Below are 18,067 nucleotides of genomic sequence, written 5' to 3' on the forward strand. Positions count from 1 at the left end.
TTGACCAAAGATCAAAGTAATCAAATCATGGCAATCAAATAAAGCAGAGTTATAATGCATTCATAGTACAGAGGTGGCCTACTTGTAAACAACGTAATGGGTTTCACAACAGTGTTAACAATACATACCTTGGTCTTCCCGAAGCATCCACATAATTATCTGTATCAGAATGCAAATGGTTCATTCCATGTTATTTCAGCAAGCCTCCTGAAAATATCAGGATGTAGGATGGGACATAAATCCCACAAATTCAATTACTAATTTCTCTGGACAGGGGGGGAAAAACACCACCTAATTCCCTGGGAATACATTGCATAGGATGAAGAAACAATACTCAGAGCTCCATACTACTCAGATATAGAGAGCTGATACTGAACTCATTGTTGGGGTGGGATTAGCGTGGGATGTGTAGGGTCTGTGTGTAGCTTTTAACCATTACTTTGGATTCCTAATGTCTAACTCATTGTTAGAAAAAGTTTGGTCCAAATCGGATGTTAGGTACTATATTTATTGAATATTACAAAAATATAAACACAGCATGCTGTCACGATCGTCTTGATATGAGAGAGAGGACCAAGGCGCAGCGCGTGAAAAATACATCTTTTAATGAAGGAAAAACAAACACTTACAAAATGAACAAAACAAACGATGGTGAAGCTAAACCGAACTACGTGCACACATGCAACATAGACATAGACAATTACCCACAATAACCTAGTGCCTATGGCTGTCTTAAATATGGCTCCCAATCAGAGACAATTAATGACATCTGTCTCTGATTGAGAACCATTCAGGCAACCATAGACACAGCTAGACACCTACACTAAACACAAACCCATCTACTCTACTTAACCCCCTAAACCATACAACCACCCTAGACAATACAAAAACACATACATTCCCCATGTCACACCCTGACCTAACTAAAATAATAAAGGAAACAAAGAATACTAAGGCCAGGGCGTGACACATGCAACAATTTCAACAATTTTACTGAGTTACAGTTCATATAAGGAAATCAGTCAATTGAAATAAATGAATTAGGCCCTAATCTATGGATTTCACATTACTGGGCAAGGGCGCAGCCATGGATGGGCCTGGGAGGGCAGAATGAATTTTCCACCACCAAAGGGTTTGATTACGAACAGAAAGGCTGCGTTTCAAACATATAAAAGACACACACTTCTCCACTTCCCTTGCCTTATGCCCTTGGGGGAATCCCCACGGTCATCTTTGTCGTCGGTCCAAACAATTAGTCAACCAAGGGAAGTTGGCAACATAAGACCCTCAACCCTCGTTTGTGATCAAGTGTGCGAGTGTACAATTAAGTTCACTCCACTCTGAAACGCCCCATAATTCAATTTGCGATGATTGGACATCTGCTAAGAAGTCCAGCAAAACTTAAAACCAACATACAAGTATAAGTAAAAACAAATATAAATAAGTTAGGAATTGTGCTACTAATGCACATGACGGCACAAACACGTATCGTAAAAGCAATTCTGTTTTTGTTTGGTTAGCTTTTGGAAACGTTAGCTAGCACATACAACTTTCCCTGACAACACACTTATACATTGTATTTTTCAATTTACCTGATATCTTCAGAAGGCTAGCATTCGATGTCTGCGGATGCGTTGTCTTCTAGCCAAGATATGAAATGAAATCATAATTGACTATAGCTCATATAAAGCACACACAACAGCTACCGGTAGTTCCATGATGACTGAAAACACAACCGTGGGACGAACGAGTGACATATTTCGGGGCAAGGGCTGTCCATTTAAAATTAATTCATTCTTCCCTCACCACTGCCCTGCAAGTGTCAACTCATCATATGTCATTATACGTCATCAGAAGTGTCCACTTAAATTGAGGGCTGAGGAGAGAGGGTGTGTCTTTTAAGTGTTTGGAATTCAGCCAAATACTCCTCAGTTTCATCAACTGTCCAGGTGGCTGGTCTCAGACAATCCCGCAGGTGAAGAAGTCCGATGTGGAGGTCCTGGGCAGGCATGGTTACAGATGGTGTGACGTTGTGAGGTCCTTAACCAACAGTGCAGTTCAAGAAAGAGTTAAGAAAATGTTAACCAAACAAACTAAAGTAAAAAATATATATACAGTATACAGGGGGTATATACAGTTGAAGTCAGAAGTTGACATACACTGAGGTTGGAGTCATTAAAACTCGTTTTTCAACCACTCCACAAATGTATTGTTAACAAACTATAGTTTTGGCAAGTCGGTTAGGACATCTACTTTGTGCATGACACAAGTAATTTTTCCAACAATTGTTTACAAACAGATTATTTCACTTATAATTCACTCTATCACAATTCCAGTGGGTCAGAAGTTGACTGTGCCTTTAAACAGCTTGGAAAATTCCAAAAAATTATGTCATGGCTTTAGAAGCTTCTGATAGGCTAATTGACATCATTTGAGTCAATTGGAGGTGTACCTGTGGATGTATTTCAAGGCTGACCTTCAAACTCAGTGCCTTTTTGCTTGACATCATGGGAAAATCAAAAGAAATCAGCCAAGACCTCAGAAAAAAAATTGTAGACCTCCATAAGTCTGGTTCATCCTTGGGAGCAATTTCCAAACACCTGAAGGTACCACGTTCATCTGTACAAACAATAGTATGCAAGTATAAACACCATGGGACCACGCAGCAGTCATACCGCTCAGGAAGGAGACGCGTTCTGTCTCCTAGAGATTATTATACTTTGGTGTGAAAAGTGCAAATCAATCCCAGGACAACAGCAAAGGACCTTGTGAAGATGCTGGAGGAAACAGGTACACAAGTATCTATATCCACAGTAAAACGAGTCCTATATCGACATAACCTGAAAGGTCGCTCAGCAAGGAAGAAGCCACTGCTCCAAAACCGCCAAGAAAAAGTAAGACTAAGGTTTGCAACTGCACATGGAGACAAAGATCGTACTTTTTGGAGAAATGTCCTCTGGTCTGATGAAACAAAAATATAACTGTTTTGCCATAATGACCATCGTTATGTTTGGAGAGGAAGGCTTGCCGAAGAACACCATCCCAACCGTGAAGCACGGGGGTGGCAGCATCATGTTGTGGGGGTGCTTTGCTGCAGGAGGGACTGGTGCACTTCACAAAATAGATGGCATCATGAGGGAGGAAAATTATGTGGATATATTGAAGCAACAGCTCAAGACATCAGTCGGGAAGTTTAAGCTAGGTTGCAAATGGGTCTTCCAAATGGACAATGACCCCAAGCATACTTCCAAAGTTGTGGAAAAATGGTTTAAGGACAACAAAGTCAAGGTATTGGAGTGGCCATCACAAAGCCCTGACCTCAATCCCATAAAAAAATTGTGGGCAGAACTGAAAAGGCGTGTGCGAGCAAGGAGGCCTACAAACCTGACTCAGTTACACCAGCTCTGTCAGGAGTAATGGGCCAAAACTCACCCAACTTATTATGGGAAGCTTGTGGAAGGCTACCCGAAACGTTTGACCCAAGTTCAACAATTTAAAAGCAATGCTACCAAATACTAATTGAGTGTATGTAAACTTCTGACCCACTGGAAATGTGATGAAAGAGATAAAAGCGGAAATCATTCTCTCTACTATTATTCTGACATTTCACATTCTTAAAATAAAGTGGTGATCCTACCTGACCTAAGACAGGGCATTTTTACTAGGATTAAATGTCAGGAATTGTGAAAAACTGAGTTTAAATGTATTTGGCTAAGGTGTATGTAAACTTCCTACTTCAAATGTACATATATATACTGTATATACACAGTGGGGAGAACAAGTATTTGAGACACTGCCAATTTTGCAGGTTTTCCTACTTACAAAGCATGTAGAGGTCTGTAATTTGTATCATATGTACACTTCAACTGTGAGAGATGGAATCTAAAACAAAAATCCAGAAAATCACATTGTATGATTTTTAAGTAATTAATTTGCATTTTATTGCATGACATAAGTATTTGATCACCTACCAACCAGTAAGAATTCCGACTCTCACAGACCTGTTAGTTTTTCTTTAAGAAGCCCTCCTGTTCTCCACTCATTACCTATATTAACTGCACCTGTTTGAACTCGTTACCTGTATAAAAGACACCTGTCCACACACTCAATCAAACAGACTCCAACCTCTCCACAATGGCCAAGACCAGAGAGCTGTGTAAGGACATCAGGGCTAAAATTGTAGACCTGCACAAGGCTGGGATGGGCTACAGGACAATAGGCAAGCAGCTTGGTGAGAAGGCAACAACTGTTGGCGCAATTATTAGAAAATGGAAGAAGTTCAAGATGACGGTCAATCACCCTCGGTCTGGGGCTCCAAGATCTCACCTCGTGGGGCATCAATGATCATGAGGAAGGTGAGGGATCAGCCCAGAACTACACGGCAGGACCCGGTCAATGACCTGAAGAGAGCTGGGACCACAGTCTCAAAGAAAACCATTAGTAACACACTACGCCGTCATGGATTAAAATCCTGCAGCGCACGCAAGGTCCCCCTGCTCAAGCCAGCGCATGTCCAGGCCCGTCTGAAGTTTGCCAATGACCATCTGGATGATCCAGAGGAGAAATGGGAGGAGGTCATGTGGTCTGATGAGACAAAAATAGAGCTTTTTGGTCTAAACTCCACTCGCCGTGTTTGGAGGAAGAAGAAGGATGAGTACAACCCCAAGAACACCATCCCAACCGTGAAGCATGGAGGTGGAAACATCATTCTTTGGGGATGCTTTTCTGCAAAGGGGACAGGACGACTGCACCGTATTGAGGGGAGGATGGATGGGGCCATGAATCGCGAGATCTTGGCCAACAACCTCCTTCCCTCAGTAAGAGCATTGAAGATGGGTAGTGGCTGGGTCTTCCAGCATGACAACGACCTGAAACACACAGCCAGGGCAACTAAGGAGTGGCTCCGTAAGAAGCATCTCAAGGTCCTGGAGTGGCCTAGCCAGTCTCCAGACCTGAACCCAATAGAAAATAATGAAGGGAGATGAAAGTCCGTATTGCCCAGCGACAGCCCCGAAACCTGAAGGATCTGGAGAAGGTCTGTATGGAGGAGTGGGCCAAAATCCCTGCTGCAGTGTGTGCAAACCTGGTCAAGAACTACAGGAAACGTATGATCTCTGTAATTGCAAACAAAGGTTTCTGTACCAAATATTAAGTTCTGCTTTTCTGATGTATCAAATACTTATGTCATGCAATAAAATGAAAATTAATTACTTAAAAATCCTACAATGTGATTTTCTGGATTTTGGAAATTACAGACCTCTACATGCTTTGTAAGTAGGAAAACCTGCAAAATCGGCAGTGTATCAAATACTTGTTCTACACACTGTATATACAGGCTATATACAGGGGGTACCGGTACCGAGTAAATTTACGGGGGTACAGGTTAGTCAAGGTCCTTTGTACATGGAGGAAGGGGTGAAGTGACTACGCATAGATAATAAACAGTGAGTAGCAGCAGTGTACAAAACAAATGGAGGGGGCGGTATCAATGTAAATAGTCCGGTTGACATTTTATTAATTGTTCAGCAGGGTTGGGGGTAGAAGCTGTTAAGGAGCCTTTTGGTCCTAGACTTGGCGCTCCTGTACCGCTTGCCATGCGGTAGCAGAGAAAACAGTCTATGACTTGGGTGACTGGAATCTCTGACAATTTTTTGGGCTTTACTCTGACACCGCCTAGTATATAGGTCCTGGATGGCAGGAAGCTTGGCACCAGTGATATACTGGGACATACGCACTACACTCTGTAGCGCCTACAGTCTATTGCCGAGCAGTTACCATACCAGGTGGTGATGCAACCGTTCAGGATGCTCTCGGTGGTGCAGCTGTAGAACTTTTTGTGGATCTGGGGACCCATGCCAAATCCTTTCAGTCTCCCTAGGCGGAAAAGGCGATGTGGACACCAAGGAACTTGAACCTCTCGACCCGCTCCACTACAGCCCCGTCGATGTTAATGGGGGCCTGTTCAGCCCGCCTTTTCCTGTAGTCCACGATCAGCTACTTTGTCTTGCTCACATTGAGGGAGAGGTTGTTGTCCTGGCACAACACTACCAGGTCTCTGACCTCCTCACTATAGGCTGTCTCCTCGTTGTCGGTGATCAGGCCTACCACTGTTGTGTTGTCAGCAAACTTAATGATGGTGTTGGAGTCGTGTTTGGCCACGCAGTCGTGGGTGAACAGGGAGTACAGGAGGGGATTGAGCATGCACCCCTGAGGGGCCCCCGTGTTGAGGATCAGTGTGCGGGTGTGTTGTTACCTACCCTTACCACCTGGGGGTGGCCCATCAGGAAGTCCAGGATCCAGTTTAAGAGGGAGGTGTTTAGTCCCAGGGTTCTTAGCATAGTGATGAGCTTCGTGGACACTATGGTGTTGAACGCTTTGCTGTAGTCAATGAACAGCATTCTCACATAGGTGTTCCCTTTGTCCATGTAGGAAAGGGCAGTGTGGAGTGCGATTGAGATTGTGTCATCTGTGGATCTGTTGAGGCGGTATGCACACGGGGGCCCCTCAGGGGTGTATGCTCAGTCCCCTCCTGTACTCCCTGTTCACTTATGACTTCACCGCCAGGCACAATTCCAACACCATCATCAAGATTGCTGATGACACAACAGTGTTAGTAAGCCTGATCATCGACAATGAGGAGACCTGACCATGTGGTGCCAGGTTAACAACCTCTCCCTCAACGTGATCAAGACAAAGGAGATGATTGTGGACTTCAGGAAAAGGAGGACTGAGCAAACGTGCCATTCTTGTCGATGGGGCTGTAGTGGAGCAGGTTGAGACCTTCAAGTTCCTTTGCCTCCACATCACCAACAAACTAACATGGTCCAAGCACACCAAGACAGTCGTGAAGAGGGCACGACAAAACCTATTCCTCCTCAGGAGACTGAAAAGATTTGGCATGGTTCCTCAGATCCCCAAAAGGTTCTACAGCTGCACAATCGAGAGCATCCTGACAGTTTGCATCACTGCCTGGTTTGGCAACTGCTCGATCTCCGACCGCACGGCACTACAGAGGGTAGTGCGTATGGCCCAGTACATCACTGGGGCCATGATTCCTGCCATCCAGGATCTCTATACTAAGCGGTGTCAGAGGAAGGTCCTAAAAATTGTGAAAGACTCCAGCCACCCTAGTCATAGACTGTTCTCTCTGCTACCGCAGGTCAAGCGGTACCGGAGCGCCAAGTTTAGGTCCAAGAGGCTTCTAAACAGCTTCTACCCCAAAGCCATAAGACTCCTGAACATCTGTCATAACTCTCCTGTGACGATCTGAATGATCAGGTTACAGTGGGTCCGCTCTACAGTGTAGAGGGGGAGAGCGGGAAGTCGGCTAATTTATGGCGGCCATAAAATACGCTGCCTCTATGCTATGTAGTGTTCGAGCTTGGAATGTAAACTGTGGAACACAGAGAAACCTTTGGACATCAAAAGTTTGAATAATTAAACAATATTTATATTATTGAGAATGTGGGAGTGGTCCGTGGACACATAAGGGACAGTCATGATGAGTGTGTTTCATTTGGTGATCTCATGAAGGACAGGAAACCCACATTACTGTATCTCTGTTTGTGTACACTTCTCAATTATCAGGTTTACATCTAAATGTTGTGAAACGTATGTGATTATATATTAAACTATTTGTGAAAAGATGAAATGTGATGTTAGCCTTCTAAATGAGCACAGACATCACATTAGGCATCATAGAACCACCCCTTCTTCCACAGAGTATAAAACCCACTTCCTACAAAATGTACATTAAAACCTGTCTAGGACATGCGTTCCACTAGCGGAACCCCTCGACAACATTCCACTGAAAAGGCAGCGTGGGAAATTCAAAAATATTTTTTATAAATATGTAACTTTCACAAATTAACAAGTGCAATACAGCAAATGAAAGATACACATCTTGTTAATCTACCCATCATGTCCAATTTCAAAAATGCTTTACAGCGAAAGCACAACATATGATTATGTTAGATCACCACCAAGTCAAAAAAACACACAGCCATTTCTCCAGCCAAAGATAGGAGTCACAAAAAGCAGAAGTATAGATAAAATTAATCACTAACCTTTGATGATCTTCATCAGATGACACTCATAGGACATCATGTTACACAATACATGTATGTTTTGTTCGATAATGTGCATATTTATATCCAAAACTCTCAGTTTACACAGTTTACATTGGCGCCATGTTCAGAAATGCCTCCAAAATATCCGGAGAAATTGCAGAGAGCCACATCAAATAACAGAAATACTCATCATAAACTTATTTTTATTGTATTTTTTGTTATTTTTTAAAGATTTTACCCCCTTTTCTCCCCAATTTTTCGTGGTATCCAATCACTAGTAATTACTATCTTGTCTCATTGCTACAACTCCCGTACGGGCTCGGGAGAGACGAAGGTCGAAAGTCATGCATCGTCCGAAGCACAACCCAACCAAGCCGCACTGCGCCTCCAACCCGGAAGCCAGCCGCACCAATGTGTCGGAGGAAACACCGTGCACCCGCCCCCCTTGGTTAGCGAGCACTGCGCCCGGCCCGCCACAGGAGTCGCTGGAGCGCGATGAGACAAGGATATCCCTACCGGCCAAACCCTCCCTAACCCGGACGACGCTAGGCCAATTGTGCGTCGCCCCACGGACCCCCCGGTCGCGGCCGGCTGCGACAGAGCCTGGGCGCGAACCCAGAGACTCTGGTGGCACAGCTAGCGCTGCGATGCAGTGCCCTAGACCACTGCGCCACCCGGGAGGCCCCTCTCATCATAAACTTTGATGAAAGATACACGTTTTCCATAGAATTAAAGATACACTTGTTCTTAATGCAACCGCTGTGTCAGATTTCAAAAAAACTTCACAGAAAAAGCAAACCATGCAATAATCTGAGTACAGCTTTCAGACAACAAAGCAGCCAAAAAGATATCCGCCATATTGGGTAGTCAACAGAAGTCAGAAATTACATTATAAATATTCCCTTAGCTTTGATGATCTTCATCAGAATGCACTCCCAGGAATCCTAGTTCCACAATAAATTGTTGTTTTGTTCGATAATGTCCATTATTTATGTCCAAGTAGCTACTTTTGTTAGCACGTTTAGTACACATATCCAAACGCTCGTGCAGGTCCAGGCGAACTTCGGACGAAAACTTCAAAAAGTTATATTACAGGTCATAGAAACATTTCAAACTAAGTATAGAATCAATCTTTAGGATGTTGTTATCATAAATATTCAATAACATTCCAACCGGAGAATTCCTTTGTGTCTATAGAAGTAATGGAACGCAAGTCGATATCATGTGGAATGCGCGTGACCAGGACCTGCCAGACCACTGACTTAAACAGCTCCCATCCGGCTCCACATCACAGTAGAAGCTTCATTCAAGGTTCTACAGACTGTTGACATCTAGTGGAAGCCGTGGGAAGTGCAAACAGATCCATATCCCACTGTGAATTCAATAGGCGATGAGTTGAAAATCGACCAACCGCAGATATCCCACTTCCGGGTTGGATTTTTCTCAGATTTTCGCCTGCCATATGAGTTATGTTATACTCACAGACATCATTCAAACAGTTTTAGAAACTTCAGAGTGTTTTATATCCAATAGTAATAATGATATGCATATATTAGCATCTGGGACAGAGTAGGAGGCAGTTCATTCTGGGCACGCTATTCATCCAAAAGTGAAAATGCTGCCCCCTATCCCAAAAAAGTTAAGTCAGAGAACGCCGGGACAGAGTCCCCACGTTGAAATGTCTACAACTCCATAGGCCATTGGACTAGAAAACATGCAGCTGACGCTACATGTGAAATGGTTAAGAACTACAACTCTATAGGCCATGGAGACCATTCAGCGTGTAGCATTGGCTACACGGCTGGAAATGGTTAAACTCTGAGACAATCAATCACTACAGAATAAGAGCAAATCCTAGACGTAGAATTACTAGTCTGCAGCTGGAAATTACGTAAATCTAGTAAGAGAATACCGACAACAATGGAAGCATCTATTCTATTTAACAACCATCTGTACGCCCACATATCCATTACAACAGACACTATCCAGAGCTGCTGAGAAAGCTACAACCACGAAAGACATTGTGACTTCTGGGGAAGTTAACCAGAGACTCTCTAATGAACTGACTCTCCAGCAGACAGACTGGCGATTCCAACAGAGAGACAACAACAACATATGGGCGTAAATATATACAGTGGGGAGAACAAGTATTTGATACACTGCCGATTTTGCAGGTTTTCCTACTTACAAAGCATGTAGAGGTCTGTAATTTTTATCATAGGTACACTTCAACTGTGAGAGACGGAATCTAAAACAAAAATCCAGAAAATCACATTGTATGATTTTTAAATAATTAATTTGCATTTTATTGCATGACATAAGTATTTGATCACCTACCAACCAGTAAGAATTCCGGCTCTCACAGACCTGTTAGTTTTTCTTTAAGAAGCCCTCCTGTTCTCCACTCATTACCTGTATTAACTGCACCTGTTTGAACTCGTTACCTGTATAAAAGACACCTGTCCACACACTCAATCAAACAGATTCCAACCTCTCCACAATGGCCAAGACCAGAGAGCTGTGTAAGGACATCAGGGATAAAATTGTAGACCTGCACAAGGCTGGGATGGGCTACAGGACAATAGGCAAGCAGCTTGGTGAGAAGGAAACAACTGTTGGCGCAATTATTAGAAAATGGAAGAAGTTCAAGATGACGGTCAATCACCCTCGGTCTGGGGCTCCATGCAAGATCTCACCTCGTGGGGCATCAATGATCATGAGGAAGGTGAGGGATCAGCCCAGAACTACACGACAGGACCTGGTCAATGACCTGAAGAGAGCTGGGACCACAGTCTCAAAGAAAACCATTAGTAACACACCATGCCGTCATGGATTAAAATCCTGCAGCGCACGCAAGATCCCCCTGCTCAAGCCAGCGCATGTCCAGGCCCGTCTGAAGTTTGCCAATGACCATCTGGATGATCCAGAGGAGGAATGGGAGAAGGTCATGTGGTCTGATGAGACAAAAATAGAGCTTTTTGGTCTAAACTCCACTCGCCGTGTTTGGAGGAAGAAGAAGGATGAGTACAACCCCAAGAACACCATCCCAACCGTGAAGCATGGAGGTGGAAACATCATTCTTTGGGGATGCTTTTCTGCAAAGGGGACAGGACGACTGCACCGTATTGAGGGGAGGATGGATGGGGCCATGTATCGCGAGATCTTGGCCAACAACCTCCTTCCCTCAGTAAGAGCATTGAAGATGGGTCGTGGCTGGTTCTTCCAGCATGACAACGACCCGAAACACACAGCCAGGGCAACTAAGGAGTGGCTCCGTAAGAAGCATCTCAAGGTCCTGGAGTGGCCTAGCCAGTCTCCAGACCTGAACCCAATAGAAAATCTTTGGAGGGAGCTGAAAGTCCGTATTGCCCAGCGACAGCCCCGAAACCTGAAGGATCTGGAGAAGGTCTGTATGGAGGAGTGGGCCAAAATCCCTGCTGCAGTGTGTGCAAACCTGGTCAAGAACTACAGGAAACGTATGATCTCTGTAATTGCACACAAAGGTTTCTGTACCAAATATTAAGTTCTGCTTTTCTGATGTATCAAATACTTATGTCATGCAATAAAATGCAAATTATTTACTTAAAAATCATACAATGTGATTTTCTGGATTTTTGTTTTAGATTCCGTCTCTCACAGTTGAAGTGTACCTATGATAAAAATTACAGACCTCTACATGCTTTGTAAGTAGGAAAACCTGCAAAATCGGCAGTGTATCAAATACTTGTTCTCCCCACTGTATATTGCAATTATTTTTGAATGAGCGGCCGTTCATGTGCAATATAATTATCAACTGTGTGTAGTGAATCCATTTTGTCTTTCCTGCTCTTTTCCTGTCCCCAACCCTTTCCATTGTCTACCAAGCCATCATACCGGTTTAGCCCACTAGGGACTTATCAATGCATTGTGTTCGTAACCAATATTATTTGTTTATGTATTACTGTTATTTGTTTAGTAAGTTAGTAAATAAATAATTACGCCAATTTGTAGATCGCTGATTCATTATGGAGACTAGGGTTTGTGCAGATATCCAAGGTTTTGCGACGTTCAGTAATGAGAACTGATGAGGTAATAATGATTAATTAATTGAAGACTAATCGAAAAGATATAAAAATATCTGGAGTCGATTCGGGAAATAGAGACTATAAACCTTTTCCCGTGGTGCCCCGACTTCATAGTTAATTAAAGTTTACATGATTAGTTTAATCACGTAATAATAATTACACATAGAGAATTGATTTGATAAAATAACAGTCTTCACATTTAAGGATAGTCACAGATACGACACATCGAATCAAATGGCTACCCAGACTATTTGCATTGCCTCCTTCCCCTCCTTTTACGATGCTGCTACTCTCTGTTATTATTTATGCATAGTCACTTTAATAACTCTACCTACATGTACACTACCGTTCAAAAGTTTGGGGTCACCTAGAAATGTCCTTGTTTTTGAAAGAAAAGCAAATTTTTTGTCCATTAAAACAACATTAAATTGATCAGAAATACAGTGTACACATTGTTAATGTTGGAAATGACTATTGTAGCTGGAAACAGCTGGTTTTTAATGGCATATTTACATAGGCATACAGAGGCCCATTATCAGCAACCATCACTTCTGTGTTCCAATGGCACGTTGTGTTAGCTAATCCAAGTTTATCATTTTAAAAAGGCTAATTGATCATTAGAAAACCCTTTTGCAATTGTGTTAGCACAGCTGAAAACTGTTGTCTGATTAAAGAAGCAATAAAACGGGCCATCTTTAGACTAGTTGAGTATCTGGAGCATCAGCATTTGTGGGTTCGATTACAGGCTCAAAATGGCTAGAAACAAAGACATTTCTTCTGAAACTCGTCAGTCTATTCTTGTTCTGAGAAATGAAGGCTATTCCATGCGAGAAATTGCCAAGAAACTGAAAATCTCGTACAACGCTGTGTACTACTCCCTTCACAGAACAGTGCAAACTGGCTCTAACCAGAATAGAAAGAGGAGTGGGAGGCCCCGGTGCACAACTGAGCAAGAGGACAAGTACATTAGAGTGTCTAGTTTGACAAACAGACGCCTCACAAGTCCTCAACTGGCAGCTTATTAAATAGTACCCACAAAACACCAGTCTCAACGTCAACAGTGAAGAGGCAACTCCGGGATGCAGAGTTCCTCTGTCCAGTGACTGTGTTCTATTTTTTTTCTTTTGGAAAAGCTGTATTGTTACATTTCCTTTCAAAACATCTCATTTATATTTGTACAACATTTATACACATAAAAACGGCATAAAAGCATAAAAACAGCATTTGAATATTACATTTAAATTTGTTAAAAAGTACATGTTGCTTATTTAAAAACAATAGAAACAACCATGAATAAAAGTACTTTTTCTTGTAAAATATCCAATATTTAAAAGCCATTTAAAATGTGTACTAAATATTTATTTAAAGACATGAAAACATGTTAAAAAGTCACTTTGTTAAAAAGCTGTCTTCGGTCCTTTGTACAGGAACGGGGTGAGTCCTTATCAACTCGCCTTCTCCTGCTCTTCTGAATCAATAACCGTCCTGTCCTTCGGGTCCCAGAGGAGATCACTCCACTAGGCGCATCGCCCTAGGCGCCGCAGCGCTGTCAGGCAGTGACCGCCGGGACCTTTTTTATTTTATTTTATTTTACCGTTATTTTACCAGGTAAGTTGACTGAGAACACGTTCTCATTTGCAGCAACGACCTGGGGAATAGTTACAGGGGAGAGGAGGGGGATGAATGAGCCAATTGTAAACTGGGGATTATTAGGTGACCGTGATGGTTGAGGGCCAGATTGGGAATTTAGCCAGGACACCGGGGTTAACACCCCTACTCTTACGATAAGTGCCATGGGATCTTTAATGACCTCAGAGAGTCAGGACACCCGTTTAACGTCCCATCCGAAAGACGGCACCCTACACAGAGCAGTGTCCCCAATCACTGCCCTGGGGCATTGGGATCTTTGTTTAGACCAGAGGAAAGAGTGCCTCCTACTGGCCCTCCAACACCACTTCCAGCAGCACCTGGTCTCCCATCCAGGGACTGACCAGGACCAACCCTGCTTAGCTTCAGAAGCAAGCCAGCAGTGGTATGCAGGGTGGTATGCTGCTGGCAACCTTGCGTGTTGTGGGGGACCCGTCGCCTGGGGGTCGAGGCCTCCTTTCTTCTGTACCATCCCAGGGTTTCCGTGGCTACCATGGCCACTGTCTGGGGGGTGGTCTCTACTCGTTTTGCTACCAGCAGGTTGCGGGAGGACCACAGTGCATCCTTCAGACACGTGAGGGTGGACCAGAGCTTGGTGAAGGCCTTCGGTGGAATAGGCCTTCGGCCCACCCCATACAGCACGAGCTGGGGCGTTAGGTCGTCCCCTGCTGGCAGACACGGGAGATCAGGGGGCCTGCTTCCTTCCACAGGTCCTTGGCGACTCTGCACTCCCAGAGCAAGTGCCTCACCGACTCATCTTTGCCGCAGCCTGGTCGGGGGCATGCGGGTGTCCTCGCCATGCCCCGGGAGTGCATAACGGCCCTGACTGGGAGGATCTCGTGGGCGACCATCCAAGACAGGTCCCGGTGCCGGTTCAGCAGAACAGGATGAGCCACGTTGCGCTAAACCATTGTGGGTTCGCCTGTAGCATGCCCGCACACTGGACACACTGGTTCCCGCTCCTGCACAAGAGAGAGAAGAGAGCTGTGTTTAGTTAAAACCATGACTGCCTCTTTTTCCTGTTTAAAATGTCTTAAAAACTTTTGGAGTTGGACGTAGTGTGTGGGGAGCAGGAAAGAGACTGGGGCTCACAGGTCTGTGTTCTTTTACCCATCTTAATCTTTTAGTTTTATTGGCCAGTCTGAGATATGGCTTTTTCTTTGCAACTCTGCAAAGCAGGAAGCCTGCCAGGTGTAGTGGTGGTAGGATTCACTCCATGGTGCTGAAAATAAAGCTCTGCTGTTGGGACAGTTTTATGTAGGCCCTAACAGTTTGTGGGCACTGTTTGTCACCATTATAGTGCAATTAACGTGTTGTTTAGTGGCTTTGCTGGCATGCATCTAAAAAAAAATTGGGGGAGTTTGCCCCACCAACATTTACACGCTAAAATCGCCACTGGTTGAGACAAGTAACTATGAAAAGGGCAAACATCATGATAGGCTTGCAAGCTGAGTTTGAATAAGACATCTGATTACCACTTCGCATTTAGAACGGTTGGTTTTATTATAGCTAATAAATAACCAAATCATTGATGGATGTTTACTAGATAAAATAAATGCATCCGTCGTCTGCCCCTAAAAGCCGGTCGGCATTACGCGTCATCGCGTTCCGAAATGAAGGTCACTGTCGTCATGATCTGACCGACTTTCCAGTTGTTTTGAACGCAACATAATGACGGCCGATAAAACACGGCCAAATACTTCCGGGTCAGGACCGTCAAGAACTTATAAAAATTAAGTATTCAAGGGAACCTGCTAAATATGTACAAAGCACAACCGATAAAAAATATGATGGGTAGGCGTACAATACAGCACAAATTATTATATGTTAATCAATCTTTACCCCCTTAACTGACTTGCCTAGTTAAATAAAGGTTAAATAAAATAAAATAAATATTCACGTTTCCACAATAAAGAACCTTTATTTTGAAGACCTGACGAAATAATTGACCAGGAAGTGATTCTCTTAAAGGCATTACATGCTCTTGTATATTTTTATGAATTTAAGAACTACAGTATTAGAATGGCATCACTGTTGCTACTGCAATCAATATTATAAAATTTAGGGTAACGTTTTATGGTATGGAAACGTGTAACACTTGCATGGGATAAGATACTCGAGTTCATTGTATTTGCGTGGTTTCAGTATCGTGTGCAGTGAGCTAACTAACTGCTGTAGCTATTAGCTTACTAGCTAGGTTAGCTGCTCAACATGTAAACTTGTCATGTGATAATGTGAAATTATTTTGATCATACCCGGGTCACAACATATTGATTTGGTAAACTGGCCATTTTTTATGTGCATGTATACTTATCTTTGCCCAACACCAATTTGTTGTTGACCATATTTACAGTTGTTGACTTCTTTCTTTACAGTTCTTTCCTTGTCTCCTGCAGGGCTGTAGCAGACTGACTACTGCCAGGATTGAACCCAGCCATGAATATAACTGTGAGCTCTTCAGTGCTGTTGACTAGTGCTTACAGAATGTGTATTTCTAAAGCCCCACGGCCCCATTCCACTGGATCCATTGGCTGGGTTGTCCCTGTCTCCATGGCCCCCTACCGGTCTTATTCTACAAACATCAAGGTTCGTTCCTACCTACAGTACATGAAGCGGAAGATCAAGCCCCCACCAAGTCCTCCATACCCCCATGTCTGCCAGGTGGGTGAACCGGTGCTGCGAGCCCAGGCTGCAGCGGTAGACCCTGGGGCAGTACAGGGTCCGGAGGTTCAGGAGGTGATCCACACCATAGTAAAGGTGATGCGGAAATTTGAATGTGTGGGACTGAGCGCACCTCAAGTTGGAGTGCCACTTCGTATCTTAGCTCTGGAGTTCCCAGAGCGCATGTTGGAGGACAGCTTGCCTGCTGCACGTGAAGCCCGCGGTCTGACCACTGTGCCTCTGCGGATCTTTATCAACCCACAGCTGCGAGTCCTAGATGGACGCACAGTTCTGTTCCAGGAAGCCTGTGAGAGCATCTCAGGGTTCTCGGCCACTGTTCCACGCTACCTCTCTGTGGAAGTCTCAGGTGAGATAAGTAACGTGTTCCAGAGAGCAGCTCCATTTTTAAAAAGTTATGTTTTGCAACTGTTTGGAGTAATGATTACACCCCAGATTTAATGTACCCGAAACAGCCATCAGACCTAAATCTCTCGACCCATGGCTGGTCAACATCAAATCAATTAGGCATGCGTTTGTTTTTTTAATTAATGTTTTAATTTTTTGTGTCAAAGGCTTGAATGAGAAGGCAGAGCCTGTGACCTGGCAAGTGAGCGGCTGGCCCGCACGCATCCTACAGCATGAGATGGATCACTTGGATGGAGTCCTATACATTGACCGCATGGACAGTAAAACCTTCATTAACGTGAACTGGGCAGCAAAGAACGAGTAGCCGTTTCAAACAAACCTAGTCACCCTGATTGACCCACAGCACTTAAAGACAGTTCTTGGACATAACATGGCAGCAGATAAGACCATTCTGAAACCTTTCCTTTGACTGATTAAACTGTAAATTCTTAATAATAAATAATGTATTTATGAAGGCAGATTTATAGTCTGGATGAATATTCAATTCTCTTGCAAGTTGTTTAATTTGTGTGGATATTTTTAAAGGAACTGAAATATTGACTAAACTGTGGTGTCACCAGATGGCTGACCAGAGAAAATATTGCTGAATGTTGGAAGTAAAGAAAAAACGGAATAGCTTTTATATGCTGTAGTATCCTGCATTTCAACATCAACATCTAAAAAGCACAGCACGAGAGACATCTGTTCCTATTTTAAATCCCATTTTAATTCAAATATCTTGCAGAAAAAAGAACAAATAATGGAAACAAACACCTTAACCTCAAACCACATTTGGCAGTATTATCTTAAATCTTGAGCTGCAACATGTAATCACTGGTTTCAGACTCAACATAAGTTTAAGGCTCCAGATCCCAACGGTCAATGAGACTGGATAAATTATTATGGAAAACAAAGGTCACTTTCAGGGGAATTTAAGGACCTACCAAGAGCCCAAAATAGAAAAATATACAAGAGTTTGGCACTTCACTTTTAATCCCTGGGTGGGCTAAAGCTAATGTATAAATTATTACAAATTAAGGGTATTTTGAATTGAAGGCAACACGTACTTTGCCTTAAAAGTATTCACACCCCTTGACTTATTCCACACGTTGTTGTGTTACAGCCTGAATTTAACATCCTGAGCACAATATCCCATAATGTCAAAGTGGAATTATGTTTATTTTTTTATGTTTACAAATTAATAAAAAATTGCTGAAACGT

General features: G+C 43.3%; 1 protein-coding gene across 4 annotated transcripts; it reads left to right on the forward strand.

Moving 5' to 3' along the window:
- The first annotated feature begins 15,696 nt into the window (after nucleotides 1-15,696).
- Nucleotides 15,697-17,325, forward strand: LOC139530068 (peptide deformylase, mitochondrial-like). Of its 4 annotated transcripts, none has more exons than XM_071326129.1 (3): nucleotides 15,697-16,058; nucleotides 16,177-16,808; nucleotides 17,014-17,325. In XM_071326129.1, exons 2-3 carry the CDS (start codon nucleotides 16,217-16,219, stop codon nucleotides 17,169-17,171), a joined length of 750 nt encoding a protein of 249 aa, XP_071182230.1. In that variant the 5' UTR covers nucleotides 15,697-16,058; nucleotides 16,177-16,216; the 3' UTR covers nucleotides 17,172-17,325. The 4 variants fall into 4 exon arrangements, with proteins under 4 accessions (XP_071182230.1, XP_071182229.1, XP_071182233.1 ...); XM_071326128.1 differs by having other exon boundaries at nucleotides 15,697-15,859; XM_071326132.1 differs by having other exon boundaries at nucleotides 15,719-15,846.
- Nucleotides 17,326-18,067: the final 742 nt, after the last annotated feature.

Source organism: Salvelinus alpinus, chromosome 9, assembly GCF_045679555.1.
Source record: "Salvelinus alpinus chromosome 9, SLU_Salpinus.1, whole genome shotgun sequence".
NCBI lineage: Eukaryota > Metazoa > Chordata > Actinopteri > Salmoniformes > Salmonidae > Salvelinus > Salvelinus alpinus.

Excerpts from the sequence above, each read along its gene's own strand:
- LOC139530068 (XM_071326129.1), top strand. The coding sequence starts at position 16,217 with ATGAATATAACTGTGAGCTCTTCAGTGCTGTTGACTAGTGCTTACAGA. Across the intron at positions 16,809-17,013 it reads CCTCTCTGTGGAAGTCTCAG|GCTTGAATGAGAAGGCAGAG; the intron begins GTGAGATAAGTA and ends TTTGTGTCAAAG.